This window comes from Nomascus leucogenys, chromosome 13 (genome assembly GCF_006542625.1).
Source record: "Nomascus leucogenys isolate Asia chromosome 13, Asia_NLE_v1, whole genome shotgun sequence".
NCBI lineage: Eukaryota > Metazoa > Chordata > Mammalia > Primates > Hylobatidae > Nomascus > Nomascus leucogenys.
In genome coordinates this window covers 44,402,352-44,425,286 of record NC_044393.1, presented here as the reverse complement: position 1 = coordinate 44,425,286, position 22,935 = coordinate 44,402,352, and the positions used below count along the sequence as shown (strand labels likewise).

At 41.8% G+C, this 22,935-nt stretch overlaps 1 protein-coding gene across 4 annotated transcripts in view; it reads right to left on the bottom strand.

The window, feature by feature from the left end:
* The window catches only part of RALGAPA2 (Ral GTPase activating protein catalytic alpha subunit 2), a 332,102-nt gene that overhangs the window by 290,473 nt on the left and 18,694 nt on the right, over window positions 1–22,935 (bottom strand). For all 4 annotated transcript variants that reach the window (XR_004032895.1, XM_030825210.1, XM_030825211.1 and 1 more), the window contains exons 2-3: window positions 9,687–9,797; window positions 4,488–4,540 (exon numbers count right to left, since the gene is read on the bottom strand). Coding sequence is in view for 3 of the 4 variants with exons in the window: in XM_030825210.1 (XP_030681070.1) it covers window positions 4,488–4,540; window positions 9,687–9,797 (164 nt within the window). In the remaining variant the exon portion in view is untranslated. The remainder of the gene's footprint in view (window positions 1–4,487; window positions 4,541–9,686; window positions 9,798–22,935) is intronic.

Genomic DNA, 22,935 nt, shown 5'->3' with positions numbered 1-22,935 from the left:
ATATTTGTTCTATTATACAGGCAACTAATCCCCTGTAAATGGTAATGTATCAGTATTAACACCCTCCCTAGTCTAGAATTTCAGAACATGAAGAGAAAGTATCAAAACTTCTGTGAGAGGGATAGGTCTAGAGTCTCTGAAGGGCTTTCCTGCTGCAGGCCAACTAGCCCTTAGGTCCATGACAACAAATGTAATTCTTAAAACATTGCTGGGCTTTGAAGAACACAGAGAAACTAACAAGCGACTAAAAAATGGTGGGGGAAGAAGGAGGAGTAAAGAGGGAAGAAGAAAGGAGGCAGAAGATAAGTGAGCCAAAACCTGATCTTTGAGCAACATGCAAAAGAAAAAACTGCAGAATGCCAAGGAGCTGATGCCAACACTAGCGCTAGGATTTACAGGTGACTGTTCCCTCCAGCCCCCAGTCCCCAGCTATGGTAAGTTTAGGGAACTGAACCAGAATTTCCATTCATAAACCAGAACCCTCAATTGGAGCTAAAGTGCTCTAAATCAAGAGCATTCCCAGACTGGCCGGCAAAAGCAAAGACAAATCCTCTGGGAGAAACCAGGATTAACAAATATGAAATCTGTGGTCATTCAGTACCACTCTCAAAATCAAACATCACAAAATATGCAAAAAAGCCACTGTGAATGAGAGGCAGCTGAAATAACCAGCATAATTAGACAAACACTTCAGCTACTAGGATTATCATATACAAAATATGAAATATTACACAGTAAATGTTTAATAAAATAAAAGATGTCTAAAAATGAACAAGGATCAAGAGACAATCGAAAGCAACCAGCCACATAAGAATGCCTAACCAAAAGAGCTGTTAAAACATGAAAAAAATCATTGAAATGTACAGCTCAATAGATTGGTAAAGTAGCAGATTTGTTCCAAACGAAGAGAGTTAGTGAACTGAAAGAAAGAACTGAAGAGACTTCCCAGAATGCAACACAAACAGATTGGGGGAGGAGAAAATAAAAGCAAGCTTAAGAAACAGGGAGGATAGATCAACAAGTTTAAGTAAGAATTCTAGAAAGTATGGCCAGAATGAACAGAAACATATCAATATTTGAGAAGACAATAGCTAAGAATGTTAGAGAACTATAAAACATATGAATCCAGAGACTTGAGAAACATATATATACCAAGCAAGGTAAGAAATCTTCAACTAGATATTTTGTAATTAAACTGCAGAACAACAGACACAAAAGATCGTAAAAGAAGCAGCTGGGCGCAGTGGCTCACGCCTTGTAATCCCAACACTTTGGGAGGCTGAGGCAGGTGGATCACGAGGTCAAGAGATCAAGACCATCCTGGCTAACATGGTGAAAACCCGTCTCTACTAAAAATACAAAAAAATTAGCTGGGTGTGGGTGGTGGGCACCTGTAGTCCCAGCTACTCGGGAAGCTGAGGCAGGAGAATGGCGTGAACCCAGGAGGCGGAGCTTGCAGTGAGCTGAGATCACACCACTGCACTCTAGCCTGGGCGACAGAGCAAGACTCCGTCTTAAAAAAAAAAGGCAGAAAGAAAAGACATTTAAGGGAACAACAATTACATCAAAAACAGAGTTTAAAGCTGCTACAATGGTAACTAGAAGATAGTAAAAATGTGACACAAATACTACTACTACCACCACCACCACCACCACCACTACTACTAAGGTGTGTAATATAAAAACTGCTTGAAGACAATAAAGACCAAGCTAATGGAGATAAAACTGAAGGGATTATGACTCTTCAAAGAGACGCTTCTTTGCCAATACATTTTAAAACTTTGGTGATAAGAAGAAATCCTTAGAATTCTTCAAATTCTTAGAAAAATATATAACTTACCAAAATTGAATCAAGAAAAAAAAAACAGAAAATCTGAATAATACTAAAACAAGTCTAAAACTATCAAAGAAATTGAATGAGTGGTTAAAATCTTCACATAAGTAAAAAAAAGCACCCCAGTTTCAGGTGGTTTTATAGGAAATGTAAAAAAAACATTTCGATGACAGCTCATTCCAATCTTATAAAACTATGTTACATAACAGAGAAAGAGGAAATGCTTGACAGCAGGTTTTATAACCATTATCACAAGACCAGTCGAAAACAACATGAGTATGAGAAAGAAAAACTGAGGCCAACCTCAGCTGTGAACAGAGATCCAAAACTGCAAAGAAAATATTAGTCCAGGCTGGGTGCAGTGCGTCATGCCTATAATCCCACAACTTCAGGAGGCCAAGGCAGAAAGATCACTTGAGCCCAGGAGTTTGAGACCAACCTAGACAACATAGTGAGACCCTATCTCTACAACAAATTATAAAGAAAAAAAATTAGCTGGGCATCGTGATGCACATGTGTAGTCCCAGCTACTCAAGAGGCTGAGGCAGGAGGATCACTTGAGCCCAGGAGGTCAAGGCTACAGTGAGCTATGTTCACGCCACTGTACTCCAGCCTGGGCAATACCCTGACTCAAATAATAATAATAATAATAATAGTAATAGTAATTAGTCCATCCAAAAATCTAGAACTGTAATTTACCATATTAATACTCAAGAAGAATCATTATCATCTCAATCAAGTTTTTTCAAGAAAAAAAATTTAAAAACTTGAAAACCCATCTATGATTTTTTAAATAAATTTCAAACTAGGAATAGAAACAAAGTTATTTAATTTGATAGAGAATCCACCAAAGAGTTACAGAAAATATTACTCTTAATATTTCACATTAACAAAACTCTCTTTAGATCAAAAACAAGATGACCCTTTATCACTTCCATTTACCAATGTACTGGAAGGCTGACTCAGGGTGGAAAGCAGACCAGCTGGCAAGTATGTCCATTCCTTACTCATAGACAATCTGTCTACCAAGAAAACAAAAAACCTGTAGACAAAATGTAGGAATTAAACAAGTCACATATATTTACTTAATCCAGCAGTGGGAATGAATAAACGTGAACTAAATTTAAAAACATGGATAAATCTTACAATTAATGTTGAGGGTAAAAAGCATGTCAAAGGTGATTATGTACCATAGGAGATCATTTCTATTACACTCAAAACCAAACAAAACCACACAAGAAATTATTTAAGGGTACAAATATATGTGGTAAAGCCATTTTTTAAAAGAAAGAGAATGATAAAATGCAAGGGAGTGACTGCCACAGAGGTGAGAAAGGATGGTGGAAGAGCACCTAAGTAGCTTTTAGTTCCTAAAATGGTGAAGGGGGAGGGTGTCAAGAGTATGTGCTTTATTACCATGCTTCCTAACTTACATATGTTATAGATTCCTTAACCATTACATAAATAATTAAGTTGATAAAATAGTACAAACAAATGATGGTCAGTAGATACATATTTAAGTAACACACTTAATTAAAGCTCCTGTTAAAAACAACTCATTTACACAGGTTTCATTCAAAGGAGGGTAACCACAGGAAACATAATAACCACTGCAGAATATGCAGTGAATCAACGTCTGTACTCTGGGAAAGGAGTATAGCTCTCAAAGGAGAGAAAGGGGAGCCAGGGCTATTGAGCACTAGCCATGAAGCCAAGTCCTGGGCTGGAAGTTTCCCATATCTTGGTTTTTTTCCGTAAACCCAGAAAGCCCCTCATCATAAGGCCCTGGAGAACTCTCCTACTGTAGGAGATCTTTCCTACAGTGCTTCCCCCTCCAGCCAGCTCTGCACCTGTTCCCATTAGGCCTTTCCTTTACAGCTATAAAAGTTTATCTTCTCACACTAACCTAAGCATACACCTCTCAAACCACAAATAATTTCTAAAAAACCAACAATTAACTTTTGGAACCTATAATTCAGTTCTGAGTGTGTTCTCCAGGTACCCGTAATCTGGCCACTTATCTAATACATTTGGACAAGAAAGACTTTAAGCTTAATAAGTCAAAAACCACACCCAAACATTGTTTCAACTTTGAAGATATGATCAATGCACACAGATATACAGATGCATAAAGATCATAACCTCACTAGTAGAAAAATATATATTAAAAAAGTTACTGCATGTCAGATTTATATATATATATATGTATTTATATATATGAGACAAATCATCTCTAATGTTAAAGTATAGGAAATTTACATAAGACTTACATATCAGTTTATAAAACATTTTTGGGTATTTTTTATTTTTTTATTTTTTACAGGGCAGTTTCTCAGTGTGAATGTATGACCTTTTGGAGAGCAATTCAGCAACATCTGCTACTATTTAAGATGTGTGTACTCCTCCATCTAATAATTTCACATCTAGGTACCCATACAGGAAAAACTATCACACATGCTTGCAAAAAAAGAAAATCACAAGAAAATTATTTGTAGCACGGTTTGTAAAAGTGGGAGGGTGGGAGGAAGGAAGGAAAGAAAAAATATATGTCCACCAACAGCCATTTTTATTTGTCTTCAAATAAAATTAAAGATCAAAAATACTTTATTTCCAACGAGAATTATAAAAGGTAAATAAATTCATCAAAACTTACTTCAAAAAGGAAGAGGATGGAGTCCAGCTCCTCCCTTTGTGACTTATTATTCCCTGGAATATTAAAAAATAATTAGTTATCATGACATCATTTAAACTTTAGGACATTACAAATTATGCTAAAAGGCAGCTTAAAACTAGTAAGCCTCAACATACATTCATTTATTCAAAAAATAGCAAGAGGCAGTATGGAGAATACATTAGGACTGCAAACAGACAACCGAGCCAGACTGCTTGGATCCACATCTGGCAGAGCTGCCCCTTGCTAGCTGTTTGAACACAGCTTCCACGTTTTCCAACTTGTTACCAAACTATGATGGGTAATTTATTCATTTCTCAACTAGTTACTTATTGGCTCAAATTGTGGCAGAATGCACAGCACAAACAAAGAAAAATTTCTAAGTTGGTAATATAAAAAGTCATAGAGCAGATAACTACAAAAGTAGTATATCTTTTGGGGCAACTGCACACTGTCCTATTGATAATAACAACAGTAATAAAACCTACAACACCTGCAGTGGAGGTTACCATTTTTGGTCCTCTCTGTGTACCAATCATCGTGCTAAGAGCTTGGCGCATATCATTTAATATAGGAATCAACAAACCTCTTCTGTAAAGGGTCAGACAATAAATATTTTAGGCTTTGCAGGCCTCTCTTACAAACACTCAAATCTGCTGTTACAGTACAAAATCAGCCACAGACAATACATAAATAATGGATATGGCTTGTCCAATAAAACTTTATTTATAAAACAGGCAGCTGTAAGCTGTGGACCCCTGATCCAACTGAATCCCCACATCTCAATGAAGTAGATATCATTCATTCATTCATTCATTCATAGAAAAAAATACTACAAAATGTCTATATGCCAGGGATTATTCTAGGCCCTGAGGATACAGGAGTGAGCAAAACAGACAACAATCCCTGCCCCCAACAAGTTGATATTCTGGCAGGAGGGGGCATTCTATAAATGAGTGAGAAAAACAAGAAGGAAGGCAGACAGAGAAGCCAAAAAAGATGGTATGCGATTTTGACTGGGGAAGTCAGAGAACATCTCTCTGGTAAGGTAACATCTGAGAAAAGATCCTTTGAGGTTAGGAAGCAAGCCACATGGAAATGTGGGGGTTTGGAAGCAAGCCATACGGAAATTTAGGGGAGGTGTATTCCAGGCAGAGGAACTGAACAATGCAAAGCCCCTGTAGCTGAACATGTCTGGCTTAGTCAGAAAACAGTCAGAGGCCCTTAAGGCTGGAGCACACAAGGGGGACAGTTGGAGAAGCTGAGGTTGGAGAGTAGGTGAGGCAAAGGAAGGCAGATTAGGTGGAGCCTGAGACCACTGTAATGACCGGGAATGAGAACCCGTTTGAAACTTTAGAGCAGCCAAGAATCATGATTTGACTCATATTTTTAATGGAGGACTCCAGCTGCTCTTTTGACAAGAAACTATGGGATGGGAGAGGGCACAAGTGTGGAGGTGGGAGACCATTTCTGCAGCTAATGCTGTAATCCAGGTGAGGATATCAGGAGTTTCAGTGTTACCGGTGTAAGCAATGAGAACAGGCCAGTGATTCTGGATGTATTTTGAAGACAGAGCCAATAACTCTGGAGTTTTGGCCTGAATAACTGCAAAGGCTGAAGTTATCACAAGATTATTTCATTATTCCTAGTAGGCATTTTCTTTTATTCTTTTTCAAGGTACACTGTCTTCCCTGCACTCCAATCGAACACAGATTATACTAAAAGCAAAAAACTTCAAAAATCTCACTATTTTTATTGGTTCTTCATTATGATTCTTTGCAGGAGGTGGCAAGATGGCCACAATCAAAGACCACCGCAGTGCCTCACCCTGAATTCCTTCCGCTCCATGCTTGACAACTGCCTGTTCTATGGGAGCAATCAGGGCATCTGACAAGGGGTCCCTCGGTTTTTCCTCTCCACCTCAAAATGTCTCCATATTTACACTATCCCCTTATCTGCTCCTCCTTACATAGAAAGGTCACCTGTATGCTCCTCTCCATGTCTCTTCTTTTTCCTTGACCTGTCTCAACCCACTTCCCCCAACACCTGCACCATCAGTTATCTCCCCCTCCAGCTGACCCACTCCTATGTCTGCTAACAGGCCAATGCATTCCTCAGTAACCTTCCCATGACCAGGGTGAGATACAATCTGTGTCTTGTTGCGGGAAGTCAGGGACCCCAAACAGAGGGACCGGCTGAAGCCATGGCAGAAGAACGTGGATTGTGAAGATTTCATGGACATTTATTAGTTCCCCAAATTAATACTTTTGTAATTTCTTATGCCTGTCTTTACTGTAATCTCTAAACATAAATTGTAAAGATTTCAAGGACACTTATCACTTCCCCAATCAATACCCTTGTGCTTTCCTATGCGTGTCGTTACTTTAATCTCTTAATCCTGTCAGCTGAGGAGGATGTATGTCGCTTCAGGACCATGTGATAATTGCGTTAACTGCACAAATTGTACAGCATGTGTGTTTGAGCAATATGAAACCTGAGCACCTTGAAAAAAGAACAGGATAACAGCAATTGTTCAGGGAAAAAGACAGATAACCTTAAACTCTGACCACCGGTGAGCCAGGCAGAACAGAGCCATATTTCTCTTCATTCAAAAGCAAATGGGAGAAATATTGCTGAATTCTTTTTCTCAGCATGGAACATCCCTGAGAAAGAGAATGTGCACTGGGGTTGGGTCTCTGAACTGGCCCCCCAGGGAGTGGTCATCTCTTATGGTCGAGACTGCAGAGATGAAACAGACTCCAGTCTCCCATAGCGCTCCCAGGCTTATTAGGAAGAGGAAATTCCCGCCTAATAAATTTTGGTCAGACCAGTTGATCTCAAAACCCTGTCTCCTGACAAGATGTCATCAATGACAATGGTGCCCAAAACTTCATTAGCAATTTTAATTTCGCCTCAGTCCTGTGGTCCTGTGATCTCGCCCTGCCGCCACTTGCCTTGTGATATTCTATTACCCTGTTAAGTACTTGATGTCTGTCACCCACACCTATTCGCACACCCCCTCCCCTTTTGAAAATCTCTAATAAAAACTTGGTAGTTTTTGCGGCTTGTGGGGCATCACGGAACCTACCGACATGTGATGTCTCCCCCAGACGCCCAGCTTTAAAATTTCTCTCTTTTGTACTCGGTCCCTTTATTTCTCAAGCCGGCCGACGCTTAGGAAAAATAGGAAAGAACCTACATGATTATTGGGGCAGGTTCCCCGATAGTGTCTTCACATCAAACTTTCTGAAAGGATATTCTCACGGGTCATCTTCACCAGCTCACCGCCCTGTGACTCCATGTCCATCTGTTTCGCTTCCGACCTGCTCCTCACCTAGAACCTTTCTCTCCGCACTCACTAACAACCACACTGATGAGCTCTTACTCCCCAGCCCAGCTGCACCTCACGCACCAATTGGCTGACTCTACATGCCTTCGATTCTCTCTCCCCTGGGCCTCTGTGATAAAACCCTTTCCTGGTACCCCTCCCACTACTCCATTGCTTTCCTTTGCATATACCCAATAAAATAAGGAATTAACGTTCTGACCATCACTCTCTTTCTCTGTATATACTTTTTCCCTTGGCAATAGCATGATTTCACCTCTTTTCTCCCAAGCTCCAGTCACCTATATTGTACTGTCCAGCCAACACCTACACCAAAGTATCCCCCATGCACCTCAAACACAGACTGCCCAAAGCCACTCTCACCCTCCTGCCTTCCAAATGTGGCTCCCCTCCAGGGTTCCTACTGCTAATGGCACCTCACAAAGCAGACTCAGTGTCCTGAAAGCATTTGACTTCTCCCTTTCCCTTATAACCAAGTCTCATAGATGTTGAGACACAACACTTTTCTTTTCCCTTAACTACTGCCTCCCTGGATCAGGCATCACCATCCCTCACATGAATGACAGCATCAGCCTTCCAACTGCTGTTCTTGCCTCTGGTTCAATTGCTACTTTACAAGACACTTGTCGTAGTAACAAACGCTTTCCAGAGCTCTAACCACCTCCAGAACAAAGTCCAAACTCCTTAGCCTAGAATTCAAGGCTCCTTGCAAGCATTATCTAATTTCCTACAAATCTTTTTCACACACCTTTGCTGCAAGAAAAAAAAAATGCACTTCCCATACATGTCGTAAGAACAGCCCTACTTTACTCATGTTCTCCCCTCCAGCAGCAGTGCTGCTCTCTTCCACCTGAAATCCTGCTGTCCTTCAAGGTCCATTCCCAAGGCCACCTCTTCCCCAAAGCGTCATCTATATACTCAGCAGGAAGTCATCCCTCCCACTTCCCAAGAACCACAGAATTCTGTCTAAATCTCTCTTACAGAACAACTGACTTTTTAACTTTTTTCACAGTTATTTATGCATATGGCTTATTTTTTAAATGAATGAATGACATCTACTTCATAGAGCTGTGAGGATTCAGATTCAGCCCACAGACTACATGAAAATGAAAGAAGATGGTGACAGCAGCTACTACTTACTGACCATGGACTATCTGTCAAACTCTGTCCTAAAATGTTAGGACACCTGTGAACCTGTTTAACGCTGACAGGAGGAAGCCGACTCAGAGACAGATTAATCTGCCCAAGGAGAAACAGCTAGAAGGGTAGGGCTGGGTTCCCAACCCAGTCTGGCTCCCCAGGCTACATTATCCTGCCACTTAGGTGACAGGATGTATAATGTATACAGAACAGAATGTATAATGTGACCTTGTTGGTTTGATTTTCAAAGAATATAGTCACAAACATATATAAACATAATACAGTAATAATATATCTGGAAGGAGATGCAGGAAATCTTTAATAGTGGTTGCCTCTGCAAGCAAGGCACAAACAGACACTTGAGTTTTCATTTCAGACGCTTTTATAGAATCTAAATTTTTAATAGTATGCATGTATTACTTTTCTTTCTTTTTAAGTAACTTATTCCTTTGAAAATCATGCTTTCTAAGGGTTCCCTCTGCTATTTTTGCTAGCCATGTGTTGTTCAATTAACATCCCTATAAGTGAAAGCTCAAGAGAAACAAAGATGCCACCCTGTCCACCATGCTCTCACAGCTTTGCTAAAGGCTTGGCAAGAAAGAAAGCTTAAAAATGTATAATTTGTGGCTCATGATATATACAACTTATAAAAATGCCTGATTGTTTAAAAAAAAAAAAACTACCGAAATGCTTACCTTTTAATTTCAAACTATTTTCCAGTGTTATAAAATTTTCATAGAAGATGAAATATATCTGAGAATAGTTGGTCTCAAAAAACTGCTTAAGATCATTTGCATCCACATTATCTGAAAAGAAAAAGTTTCCATTTATGACAATTCACTTTATACAATTACAAGAATTTAGAAACAAACTTCTCGGAAAAGAAGGCAAGTACAACTAGTTTCATTCCCTTATAAGACAATACAAAACAAAACAAAACAGTATTCCTGTTTGTTTATTCTCCACCTAAGAGAGTTCTTAATTGAACCGTGGGTACCACCCACCACTCAGCCCTGCTCAGGAGACTGTGGGGCCAATTCAGGGAGGTCAGAGCTGATAGGAGCCAGCAACGACAGACCAGCTAGAAGGCTGGAGGTAAGCAGGGGCAGGTCTGGGGAGGGAAACATGACTTCCTGTTAGGGGATGAGGAAGTAGAGGTTCATGGAGGAGGCAGTTTTTGACACAGGCCATGAAGAGGGATGGGTTTGTACCTCTGAAAAACAACTTTGCTGGTGGAGCTCCTAAATGGACCAATCTCTGCTCCCTCCCCACCAACATAACTCTCTGGGCATGAAAAGAGAAACCAGCTCAAGTGAACTAGCACATGCTCCCCAACCACAAGCTTCTAGATGACCTGCCCCCACCCATGTATGGACACTGTAGGACCTACCACGTGTTCCTAGAGTTGCCCCTGTTGTACTAGACAGTTTTGCTAAACCACAGACTGTGGATAGATAGGCAGGGGTGTGGGGAACTTAGCACAGTGACAACTCCCACTGGGGCCGATTAGCAACACAGCCAGTTCTTCCAAGGGCCCCGATCAGCCAGGGTAAAACCTCACAATGCTGGGGGGTCAAAGTAGTCATCCACTGCCAACACACCTTTGTACATTTTCCTCAGCAAACAAGGTTGTTTGTGCCATTTACAGAGTCCTGACCAAGGAGTTGGCACTTTGGGAGAATACACTAGCACCTGAGGAAAAGTAAAAACAGCTTTCTGGAGCCAGGCACTGTAGCTCACACCTATAATCCCAGCTACTTGGGAAGCTGAGGCAGGGGGATCGCCCGAACCCAGGAGTTTCCTGAGGCTACAGTGAGCTATGGCTGAGCCACTGCACTTCAGCCTGGGCAACAGAGTGAGACCCCTGTTTCTTAAAAACAAAACAAAACAAAGCAAACAAACAAACAAACAAACAACAAAAAGCTTCCTTAAAATTCTGCAAGGATTACTCAAGAAAAAAATGTGTTGCTCTTCAGTCTGTAACAGTGTGGTACCAATTGCTTTTGCAGTCCTAACACTGTGAATCTATGTGAACATACATATTATGATGTTCAAATTATATAATGTTAGCAATAATGCAGATGATTCTGAAGATTTGTTTTTCTCTGATAATTGTATAAGAGCTTTTCATGCAAAAATGTGCCCTGGCTCTTTGAAATAATGCATGAAAGGTACTTATAAAGTCTTATGAGCTGCCAATTTCACAGTATATTTACTGCACCAAAATAAAACTGGGCACAGAGCTGTGAAAATTCCTAGCAAGGAACAAATGTACTGTGTGAAAGCAGGTAGCAATGAAACTAGTATCACCAACCCACATGAATATTAACATTCCTATGAGCTATACAATCTTGACAAGGAATCCTTGAGTGCCTTGTGGAGAATTTGCCAGTTCCAAGGAATTCAGTACACTTCAACTCTAATGCAAACTGCTAGCCCATCTACCACTAACTGAGCCCTCTTTCTGAAGCCAGCTTCACTCAGCTTGCTCCTACTCACCCTCACGAGTCAGCTAAAACATCCCCACCTTATCCCCAAGACTAGGTCTGCGCCTCTGCTGTGTGGCCCCCACTCTATGCTTCCCTGTCACAGAACACATCACACTTTACTTAATTCTGGTGGAATTCTGATGGAATAATCTGTCTCCTCTATTAGACATATTCCCTGCCCTCACAGAACCCACAGTCGATCTCATGAATCATTATGTCCCATGCATCTAGCACAATATTTAGTTCAATATTTTCTTGAATGAATTGAGAATCCATGAATTAGTCTAAACATACAATGATAAAATAATGACTACAACTTATAAACCTATGGGAAAGAAACAGCCTAACCCTCAATCCTTGGGGCAATCAAAAGACAAATCTCATCTCTGCTGAGGACTCCTGATTTCCATCTGCAGCCCTGACATCTCCCACTGTGGGCTCTAGTCTCACAGACTGCTGCCAGCTGATTTCTCCACGCGAGGGTCTTAAAGGCCTCTCAAATTAAACGCGTCCAAAGGGAAGTCCTCCATCAGATCCTGTTCTTCCCTCGGGCTTTTCCGTCTCAGTAAGTTGGAACCCCCATCCACCCCACTGCTCTGGCCAAAGCCTGGGCATCACTCCTCACTACCCATCCCCAGTATGCCATTCTGTTAGCCTGCCTTTAACACGTACGTGTTCCAGCCCTGGACTGCTTCTGCTCTCCACGGCCCTGCCTGGTCTATGTGGCCATGAACCCTCACACAGGCTGTGACCTCTGCCCATTGCCTGGGTTCTCTGCTTTCACTCTTCTTCCATTCCCCATAGCAGCCAACTGGAATATTTAATAGAGTCAATCAAATCAGATCACTCCTCTACTCAAAACCTTCCATCTGCCTCCAGTAGTACTTAAAATCCAAACTCTTTACCATAGCCGGGCAAGGCCCTGCCTGATTTCCCCCACTCAACACCAACTTCACTGCGCAACACTCTCCCCTTCACTCCCTATCCTCTAGCCACTGTGGATTCTTTCCATTCCCCAAACTTCCCAAACACATTCTTCACTTGGGGCCCCTGCAGGATGCTACCCCCACTCCCAGATCTTCATGCAGCTGGTTCAGTGTATGAGGCAAAATAGCAAATGTAGACACTATGTCTGTTCATCCTGCTTACATAATAACAGAATTGCACAAAATCCCTCGCCAGCAGAATTTTACAAAGCCCCTGACTCAAAGACTCGGCGCAGCCCTTCAGAAGAATGCCCTGAAGATGATAAGCAGGATACAGCACCAGTTCCCACATCTCCTGCCTGAATCACCGCATTTTCAAAAAAGATACATTCTTCTCAGCCCTTGCCTCTTCCTGTATATAAGATAATATCTGACAGGATTAATGACTACGCCTCTATAATCTGTAACCAGATGGACCCTCACACCCAAACCTTGATAAGATTTTGCTCTAATGTAACTTCTGAGCACACTTAACTTCTGAGCACATTTAATGTAACTTCTGAGCACATGCAGAGTGCGCCACCTGTATATAAACTGTGGGCTAAAGCACTACTTTGGAGCAGTCCAACAGACACTCTCTGACTCTCCCTGGTTGCAAATCTCAGCAAGACTTCTGAATACAACTAACTTTAATTTTTTTAATCAACAGGTCTCATCCTTTAGAACCTGGATCACACATGACTTCCTCAAAGAAATCTGCAAGTGCCCCCATGTGTCACTCCACATTTCCTCCTCTCCCCGGCCCTCTCCCTTGGTAGGCTCTGCAGTGAACGTGCCTCAGACACAGAATGCCATAAACTGGCAAACAATTTCTCTAGCATGGAGGATGTGGGTATGCTGATGCAGCAGGCTGGCACAGAAAGCTACTGGGAGATCAACAAGTCCCCATCTTTCCCTCCCTTATTCCCTCATTCCCTCAGACACTCAAGTATCAGCAAACCAAACAAAGAGGGTCCTCATCATGTTTAAGGATCCCTCTTATACACTGAGATGTCCTCATGAGGCCAAAAGTCCAGGTAACAACCACCTTTATCCTCAGCCATCCAATATCTTCCTTGTGGATAAGGCATTGGTGGTGTTGAGCTTAAGTACTCACTAACAAGACAACTAGATACGTTCCAGGGAACCCAAAACACAGTGAACCCGGAAGCATAGCATCTACAGCACACTCAGTTTATGTACACGTGTTGAGAACTCTTCAGTGGTCTGGGCATCCTCTTCACGCAATTCCCCCTGACAGCACTTCAGAAGAGTTGAAATCATCCCTTTATTAATTTGCTGCCTCATTGTCTGGCTGCTAGAATGTAAGCAGCATGAGGGCAGAAATCTCATCTGCTTTGTTCACTGTTGCATCCCCAGCCTGAAGAACGGAGCTTGGTACAAGAAAGGTACTTAACACATTTGTTAAATGAATAACCAAATAACAAATATCAGATATTTTATCTTTAATTCAAAATCTAGAATCATTTCTTGATTTGTCTTTTTTTAAAAGACTCATCAGAAGAATATTTATAAAGCAAGCACAGGTCTCACGGAAGACAATCACAGGCAATGGAATTTAGCAACCTGCAAAAAGAAACACAAGAAAGGAATAAAAGCCTAATTTTTAACAAGGCTAATTTCAAGAAACATAGAGATATAACAGGAAGGCTTTGCTCCATTTAAAAAAAAAAAAAGAAAACTATGACCACAAACTTCCTTCAGACAGGCATTCTTGACCCACTCATTCAAACATTTACTAGCCCCTATCCATGTCAACAAGTGCTGTGCTAAGCTTTAAAAAATTCAAAGAGAATAAGACCCGAGGCCCCCAGGGGTGCACAGGTAAACAAACAAGTAACAGAACAGGCACCATGGCTGAAGCCCACGCTGAACACCAAAGCAGGGAGTGGATAAGGCCACATGGGGAGGCTAGGAATGCTAATGTCATACATTTATGTCATGCTTTATGCTTTAAAGGAAATGTTCATGCGTTTATTTTATTTGACCCTCAACATAGCCCAATGAAACAGATGGGCAGGTGTGATTAAGAGAAAGAAACCTCAGGGTCAGGATCTCACGTGACCTGCCCAAGATAACACAGCCTGTTGGGGACATCAACAGAACCCCTGCTCTGGTCCTGCAACTCCATAACTGAGTGGTACAAAGGCCTCAGGGACAAATGGGAATAAATCAGTCAGGAATATAAGAGAAATAAATCATTACCTTGAGGATGAGCAGGAGAGCCAGAGGAGAAATAGCAGGAGGAAAAGCCCAAGGTAAGAAACTGGAGTGAGTGACACTGAAGAAGCAGCTCCCGGAACTCGCCCCACAGCCTCTCAGGGCTGTAGGGAAAAGAAAGGGAGGGCAAGGCCATGCTCCAGAGTCCAGATGGGAACCTGCCTTTGAAGGGATGGCTTCCAGGGTTTGGCATGGAATGGATGCTAGCACACTGGCTTACTACTATTACAGAACTCAGGGAAGCATGCCCAAATTAACCACAGGGAAGGAAACGGCAGACAGCCTGGCAGAGCTAGAGGTCATTTCTGAATTTTTAAAGAAATCTCCTTTAACTTCTCATTTTCCTGCACCATCAACCAAAGATAATCTTCTACATATGACCCAAAACCACCCTCTTCCACTCCTTTGTCCAGCTAAACCTCTTGTTGACAAGTATTTCTCCACATCTAGCTGAAAGGCAACAGCAAAGGTTGAGGGCAAAACCTCTGGGGCAGACTGCCTGGATTCAAATGCAGAAGCCAAAGGACCTTGGACAAGTTATTTAAACACTCCACTCCTCAATTTCATCTTAAAAATAGGGCTAACAGGCCAGGCATGGTGGCTCACACCTGTAATCCCAGCACTTTGGGAGGCCGAGGCTGGTGGATCACTTGAGGTCAGGAGTTCAAGACCAGCCTGGCCAACATGGTGAAATCCCAACTCTACTAAAAATACAAAAATTAGCTGGGTATGGTGGCACATGCCTGTAATCCCAGCTACTTGGGAGGCAGAGGCAGGAGAATTGCCTTAACCTGGGAGGAGCCGAGATCGCACCACTGCACTCCAGCCTGAACGACAGAGTAAGAGTACGTCTCAGAAAAAAAAAAAATAGGGCTAACAATGGTTCTTACATCACAGGGCTGCTGTGATGATAAAATGAGCATATGTAGAGTGCTTATAAGAGCTTCAGTCAGCATTATAGAAATATCAGTAGTTTTAGAATTACTTTGCTCCTAGCAAAGGTCACTAATCCTAATACAGCAGTAAGTACTACCAGTAAACACACCCACAAAACCAGTGGGATTATCCCTCTATTTCCTTCCACATATAATCCTCTTCAATAGCAATTCTATTGCTTTTTATTTGGAAGGGTCATAACACAGTCTCATGAAAACCTGCTTCAGCAGACCCCTAGAAAGCACCAAAGGAGGGAAAAGTCCTCATCTCACTCAGGAGCCGCAGTGGGATGCTGTCAAGGGAGGAAGGAGCTCGTGTTCAGTTCTCCCCTAATAGGAAATGACCCCCCTGCACCTTCTATACTGCCTACACCCCTCCATTCCCAAGCCAGAACTAAGAGCCATCCAAGCCCTGCCTACAGTCCTGTGTGTAGATGAAGATAGGTGTCCTTTACTATTTTAGTGAAATTCCCTGGATAATGGCACTGAAGGCCTGATGATCAAGATAACAGGCTGGTGATAGGAAAAAGGGTAAGTGAAGAATGTAAGGCAAACTTGACAACTTAATAAAACAGTCATTCAGAAGCACTCAGTGAAAACAAGGAAAATAATGAAGTGCGAAAGAACTAGTCAGACACAAGACAGAAAATGCAGACAATGATGGATATCATTAGTAATGCACCATTACTTACTTATAGGCTAATATGATTCTGGCGATTTCACATTTAAACAGCTGCCTAGGTCCCTGGGTCGTTTGTGGAAATGCCACAAATCATTCCTTCCTTCCATCCACACATTTGGATGGTGCCCAACCACAGTGATCCAGGACTGATCTCCTGACTTGCTTTGGCCAAAAAAGCCTTAAAAATGTGGCAGTGGTTGCTGGGAGAGCCCCAAGTAGTTGCTGATCCAAGCAAAATGAGAAAATTCATGCAGAGCTGAACCCAACCCACCAGTCTGGAGCCAACCCCTGGCAACCGTCAGTGAGAAGAAGAACCACCCCAGCCAATACAGACCCAACACAGTGAGGGAGAAAAATGGATGCCTGTTGCTGTAAAACTCACGGAAGCTGCTAGGTTTGGGAAGGTTTGTTATGCAACACTATTATAGAAATGGTGGTGCAGAAGAAGAAACTCAGTACAGAACAGCCTCACTGGTCATGAGGGCCAGCAAACCTATGAAGAGATACCCCCAAGTATAACACATCATCCCCTCCATTAAAGAAGGAAAAGCAGGAAAAATGAATCCAAGTTCCAGAGGCTGCCCACTGACACAAACTTTCTGTCAACAGTGATCTATGCTAGCCAGAGTGAAGGCAGGAATTCCTTTTCCTGACACCAGCCAGTATGTTTCAGCACCTCCTGTGTGTGCAGTAATGTGCTAACTGCAGGTTAGAAGCTTATCTACATCAGGAGGCAAAAACCTACAAAATAAGACTTTCTAGATTCAGCAGGCAATCAGATCATTAAACAGGAGGTATACCAGGGATGACTGGCTTTAATGGCCAATCAACACTCTTATCATCATCATTATTAAAGAGAAATTCACATTTGAAAAATGCCTATAAATACAGACTTTAAAATGTCTCCTGGAGAATCACTTGAACCCGGGAGGCAGAGGTTGCAGCGAGCCAAGATTGTGCCACTGCACTCCAGCCTGGCCAACAAGAGCAAAACTCCATCTCAAAAAAAAAAAAGTATCCTGGACTGATTATTTGCAAATACAAAGTATTCATGTGGATGAAAATACTAACTTACAAAGCAGAAAACTTAATGCATCAGACAAAAGACTCCAGCCCCAGTGCTATCATGGCGTGAAACTCGAGATCTGGTCAAAGATGTGGTGTGAGAAGCCCAGGTGGGGAAGGATGGAATGGCAAGTGGGCTATGAAGGAAGCACAGAGTCCCTTTAGTCCCCTTAGCTAAGCCCTAGTCATCCCCACAAGTCAGTTCACAGGTTAAGGACACCTTGCCTGGCTCCTCACATACTGCTCTTAGATGCCCCTCCTACTTCTATACCTCAGTCTCCCCGACCAGACTGTTAGCAGAGAGTGTCAGGTCTCCATTCAGCCAAAGCATAGGTATTGAATACATGTGTACTAAATAAACACATCAAACAGCAGAATTTAGATATATAGAGAGGCTTCATAATTAATCCTTTCAAGCATTGCTGAAGGTCACAGCAAATAACAAAAATGATTTTTTAAAAATCAAGGTAAAACCTCTTACAATAATGGACCAAAAAAGATTCCTCCAAATGAGGAGTCAGGACTACTACCCTAGATATAGATGATAAATTACTAAAAGTAACAAGCAATGAGGGTCCACCCTGCAGCTAGTATTAATTTTTAGTAAACAGTAACATTTTCAAAAGAATGATGGAGCAAATGTATGTTCATCCCTTAAGTTACCAATAGCATTCATATTGTTACATTACCTAATATTTATATGCCATCTATTATATAAGTCTCTATGTTATGTAAGAAAAATCTGAAATCAGAAACATCCTCCTCGGCACTAAAATTTTGAAACTTGTTGATATGTTTTAAGTGAATTTATATTAATTTAATTATATTCTTTTACTTTTTAACAACTTATTTTCTACAAAACAGCAAGGAATTATCACCATTATATTTGTTTTACACACACATATATATTATGCCTGCTAAAAATGTAAAACTTAAGGCATAACTATGAGTAAATATTACCAAAATCACACTTTCTAAAAAATAAAATAAGACAGGAAGAGTGGCTCACGCCTGTAATCCCAGCACTTTGGGAGGCCAAGGCGGGAAGATCACGAGGTCAAAAGATCAAGATCATCCTGGCCAACATGGTGAAACCCCGTCTCTACTAAAAATACAAAAATTAGCTGGGCATGGTGGTGCGCGCCTGTAATCCCATCTCCTTGGGAGGCTGAGGCAGGAGAATCACTTGAACCCGGGAGGCGGAGGTTGCAGTGAGCCGAGATCGCGCCACTACATGCCCGCCCGGTGATAGGGTGAGACTCTGTCTCAAAAAGATAAAAATAAAAAAAAAAAATATGTCCTCAGACCCGCAATTTCCTCCTGTCTCGCAATTAAAGTGAGGAAAATTGGTAGAGATCACAAAAAAAGACTCTTAATACAATTGTTACAAGGAGTTTCAAAAATTAAAGAAAATTAATATAATCACTCTCAGTTAGGGAGCTCACTCCTCCTGCAGATTCAGCCAGCCGCTCAGGGCAGAGGTTCCCTCAGTTCCTGGCCTGTCATCTGAGTTCTGTCCCACAAACCGAAATACCAACAGCAAATCCCTTCCTGGATTTTCTGCTTCAAGAAACTCCACCCCCAACCTCATTCACCCTTCCCCAAACCTTCCCTGTCCACTACCCCCTCTCATCTCTGTCATATCTTTTTCAGTCCAAGGTTATTTATAGAATTTCTGCAAAGCTTTATGAACCAAAAGACATAAGTGTATTCTACAAGTACACTTGTCTAATATCATCAAGATTTCGTATTTCAGAAAAATTCTCTTAAGTATTATACTTTCAATCTGCACCCACTTTAGCATAAACATCACTGGAAACATTTGATACGGAATTACTCCTGAAGTCATCCAGAACTTAAGTAATAATGTACTCACGATAACCCTGGCCCCTCCTTTAATACACAGCACCCCACCAGAGTGATGGGAGATCCTCCCCTTGCTCCTTGCAAGACTCTCCATTCCCTCCTCCTTACCTAGCTACCATGAGCTGCCTAAGAAACCACACTCAGTAAGGAGACTATAATTAGAAATGATCATGGACCACCCCCTAGGTACACATCAGGAGATGTCCCATCAGGGCTTGCACTCAGGTTTCTATCCATCTCCTGGGAAATCCAATTCCCACATGATCTTCATCTCTGACTGTCACCCCCATACAGCTCTGGGCATCACTAATCTCACCCTAGCTTCCTAACCCTATCCTCCCACCCACTACATCCAATAAAGCTCACCAAATCCCATCTTCTATGCCACCTGTAAAGGCTGTTTCCTTTCAGCTGTACCCGAAACCTGGAAGCCCCCTCAGCACACTGCTTCCTTGCTGTCTGCCTGATAAGGCTTTTGTCTTCCTCCTACGCTCACATACCAACAAGCCTAAGATGAGATAGGTGGCCCCCTTGCTCCCCACTGCAATCTCCAGACCATTCTGGTCCTTCCCCTCACACACAGAGTGCTCCTCTGCTGCTCACACCATCTACCTCCAACTACATCTGTACCAACTCTCACTGACTGGAGATGCACAGTATTTCCCACATCCCAAGACACTCTCCCGAAGATTCCAGGGCCCGACTAACTGTCTTTCAGTACATTACTAGCACTGTCTTCACTCTTGGTGGTTTCAACATTTATACATATGATGCCTGACTCCCCCATTTCTAATGAGGTTGTCCTCTACCCTATCTCTGCCGCCCACACCCACAGCCAGATCCTAGACCTGATGGTTACTTAAAATCTCCCCACCTGCAAGCCTCAGTTTCAAGCAATCCACTCTCGTCACCCACTATTTCTTATCCTTCCCGCCCACTCCTTCTGGAACCCTAATTCCAACAACTCTTCAACCTTACTGGGTCCTTGAATCCAATAACCCTACCATCTTGTCACTATCTCTGATGCCCCTCAAGTCCTCACTTCCTTTCTTTCTCAATTTAACTTCCACAGTTCCTCTTTTTAGTCAGTCATTTCACTGTCCTTCAACCCCTCTGCCTCTTTCTCCCTCTAACGTATTCACACAATAAAACCCCAGTCTTAGTTTCAACCTGATTCAATTGAAAGTATTTATCAGAGCACAGGCCATGTACTGGATACAAAAGATTTTTTTTTAATTTTGTATTAAATATTTAATGCATGTGAAAAAAACAAGTTTTGTATATACATAATTTATGATGTATAATAAAACAAACACCTTAAATCACCCACCCAACAAAAGCATCCAGTCCAATCAGGCTTTGACATCACTCCCTGACACTGCGCTAAGGAGTTCTACACCGCTAATCCAATGGCCAATTTTCACTTCTCTCCAGGGCCAATAGCGGATACACATGTAATCTGTGCCCAAGCACCACTAGCCTGGTCCATCAGAAGGAAGGGGAGTCTAGAACCCTGACATAAAACTTCTGGATGTATGTTGGGGCCTAAAGTGTATATTCCTATTGCAAGTGATATAGTTCGGATATTTGTCCCCTCCAAATCTCTTGTTGAAATCTGATCCCCAGTATTGGAGGTGGGGCCTGGTGGAAGACATATGGATCATGGGGGTGAATTCCTCATGAACATCTTGGTGCTGTCCTTACAGTAATGAGTGAGTCCTCTCTATTAGTTCCCATGAAAACTGATTGTTACAAAGAGGCTGGCACCACCTCCTCTCTCTTATCATGTGATGCCCACTCCCCTTTGCCTTCTACCATGAATGGAAGCTTCCTAAGGCCCTCAAAAGAAGAAGATGCTGGTACCATGCTTCTTGTATAGCCTGCAAAACCATGAACCAAATAACCTTCTTTTCTTTATAAATTGCCCATTATTCCTTTACAGGAACACAAAGGGACTATGACCATAGGAAATGAAAACAAAGTCATCTTTTAGCTCCACTGACAGGTTTGTTTCTTACATAAAATTACAGCCATGTTGTACATACTAGTTTAAATTATAAAAAAAATTTCCATAAATATATATTCAAAAATTTATCATAACTGACCATTTATTTCCACAAGCATTCTCCATAGTATTTTAAACTAAAAACTGAGAGCAGCCTGGAGCAGACACTGTTGCTTTCTCTTCAGCTCCTTCACCTCACCCACCAACTGCAAACAGGCCCTCCCTCTTCCCAACAGAGCCTCCATTTGCTCAGGGATCTCCTCCTCCACAAAGCAGCGCCCCTCTCGCAAGCTGGCCTGTTCGCAGCCCCAGAGGGAGGACCTGATACTGCTGAGCCAATTACGGTGGCAACATGCCCCTTGCCAGTGACTCAAGCCTGTGACCCAATGCTGATCAATACAAAACAATAGGAAGTCTGATGAAGATAGCTGAGAAAAACTTTATTGATTTTAAGGAAGAAGTGTCCCTTTTTTCCTGCCTTTGGATATCATTCTATCTGGGTGCAATGGCTGTGGGCATTTTGCCACCCTGAGGACAAACCTGCCACACTAAGGATAGCAAAGCCAAGAGGCGGAAAGCATCTGGACTGTCAACATCACCGAACTCATGAATTAGCTAACTCTGGGGCCTCCCTGCCTTGGGACCTCTTTTTATAGGAGAAAGAAATTCTTATTACTTGCTTATATTTGAGTTTTTTATTACCTACAACCAAAAATATCCTTGTAGGCAGACAGCTGAAATAAAATTTGCCAATTCCAACAGGAAACAAACACTAGTGTCAACTGAAAAGATCACAGAAATTATAATATTAATCCTACTTCATTTCTGAAGGCATATTGTTTTCATTTCTTTATTCCTATAAAGTAAACCAGATGTAGAACATCAAATTCTTAGAAATCAGATAAATAGTAACACTTCGTTATCCAGGAGTGATAGTCCTTGTGTAAAAGTAATTCTGTATAAAGATATAGTCCAAATACTTAGTGTTAAAGTTTTTAAAAGTAGAGCTATTTTTACTTAACATCTTTGACACACATTTCTCAAATGCAGGATTCTAAAACTTTGTTTTTAACAGATATCAAACACCAATATAATAAAACACACTATAGAAACTGATATCCAAATCAAATGTGAGTTATATTACATTTTAATATATTTATCTCTCAGGAATAAAGTTTCATCAGACATTTTAAAGTCAATGCACACTTGGACCTCCTTTTCTTGATCTGAATTGGAGCTAGCCTACATTATAATCAAAATCGCTCCTGACGGGAAAAGTTGGAGACAGAAATAAAATGACTACAGCCTAGGAGCTGTAGTCACCTCTGCCCCCAACTAAGGAGGCAGGAAAGTGATGAGGAGAGTGTTTACAGCTGTCGAATAATGTCTCATGTCAAATAATTATGATTAACAGTAATAACAGCTCACAAAACAGCTTTGTATACATTGACTCAACCTCCAACAATCACAGGATGGTAGGTACCATTCTTACCCCCACTAGAAAAGGTAGGTCACTGCCAGGACTCGAACCCAGACAGTCAGGCTCCCATACTGTTCACTCAATTAAGTGTAATACTAATAGAAAGTTGGCCGGGCACGGTGGCTCACACCTGTAATCCTAGTACTTTGGGAGGCCGAGACCTGCAGATCACTTGAGCCCAGGAGTTCGAGACCAACCTAGGTAACATGGTGAAAC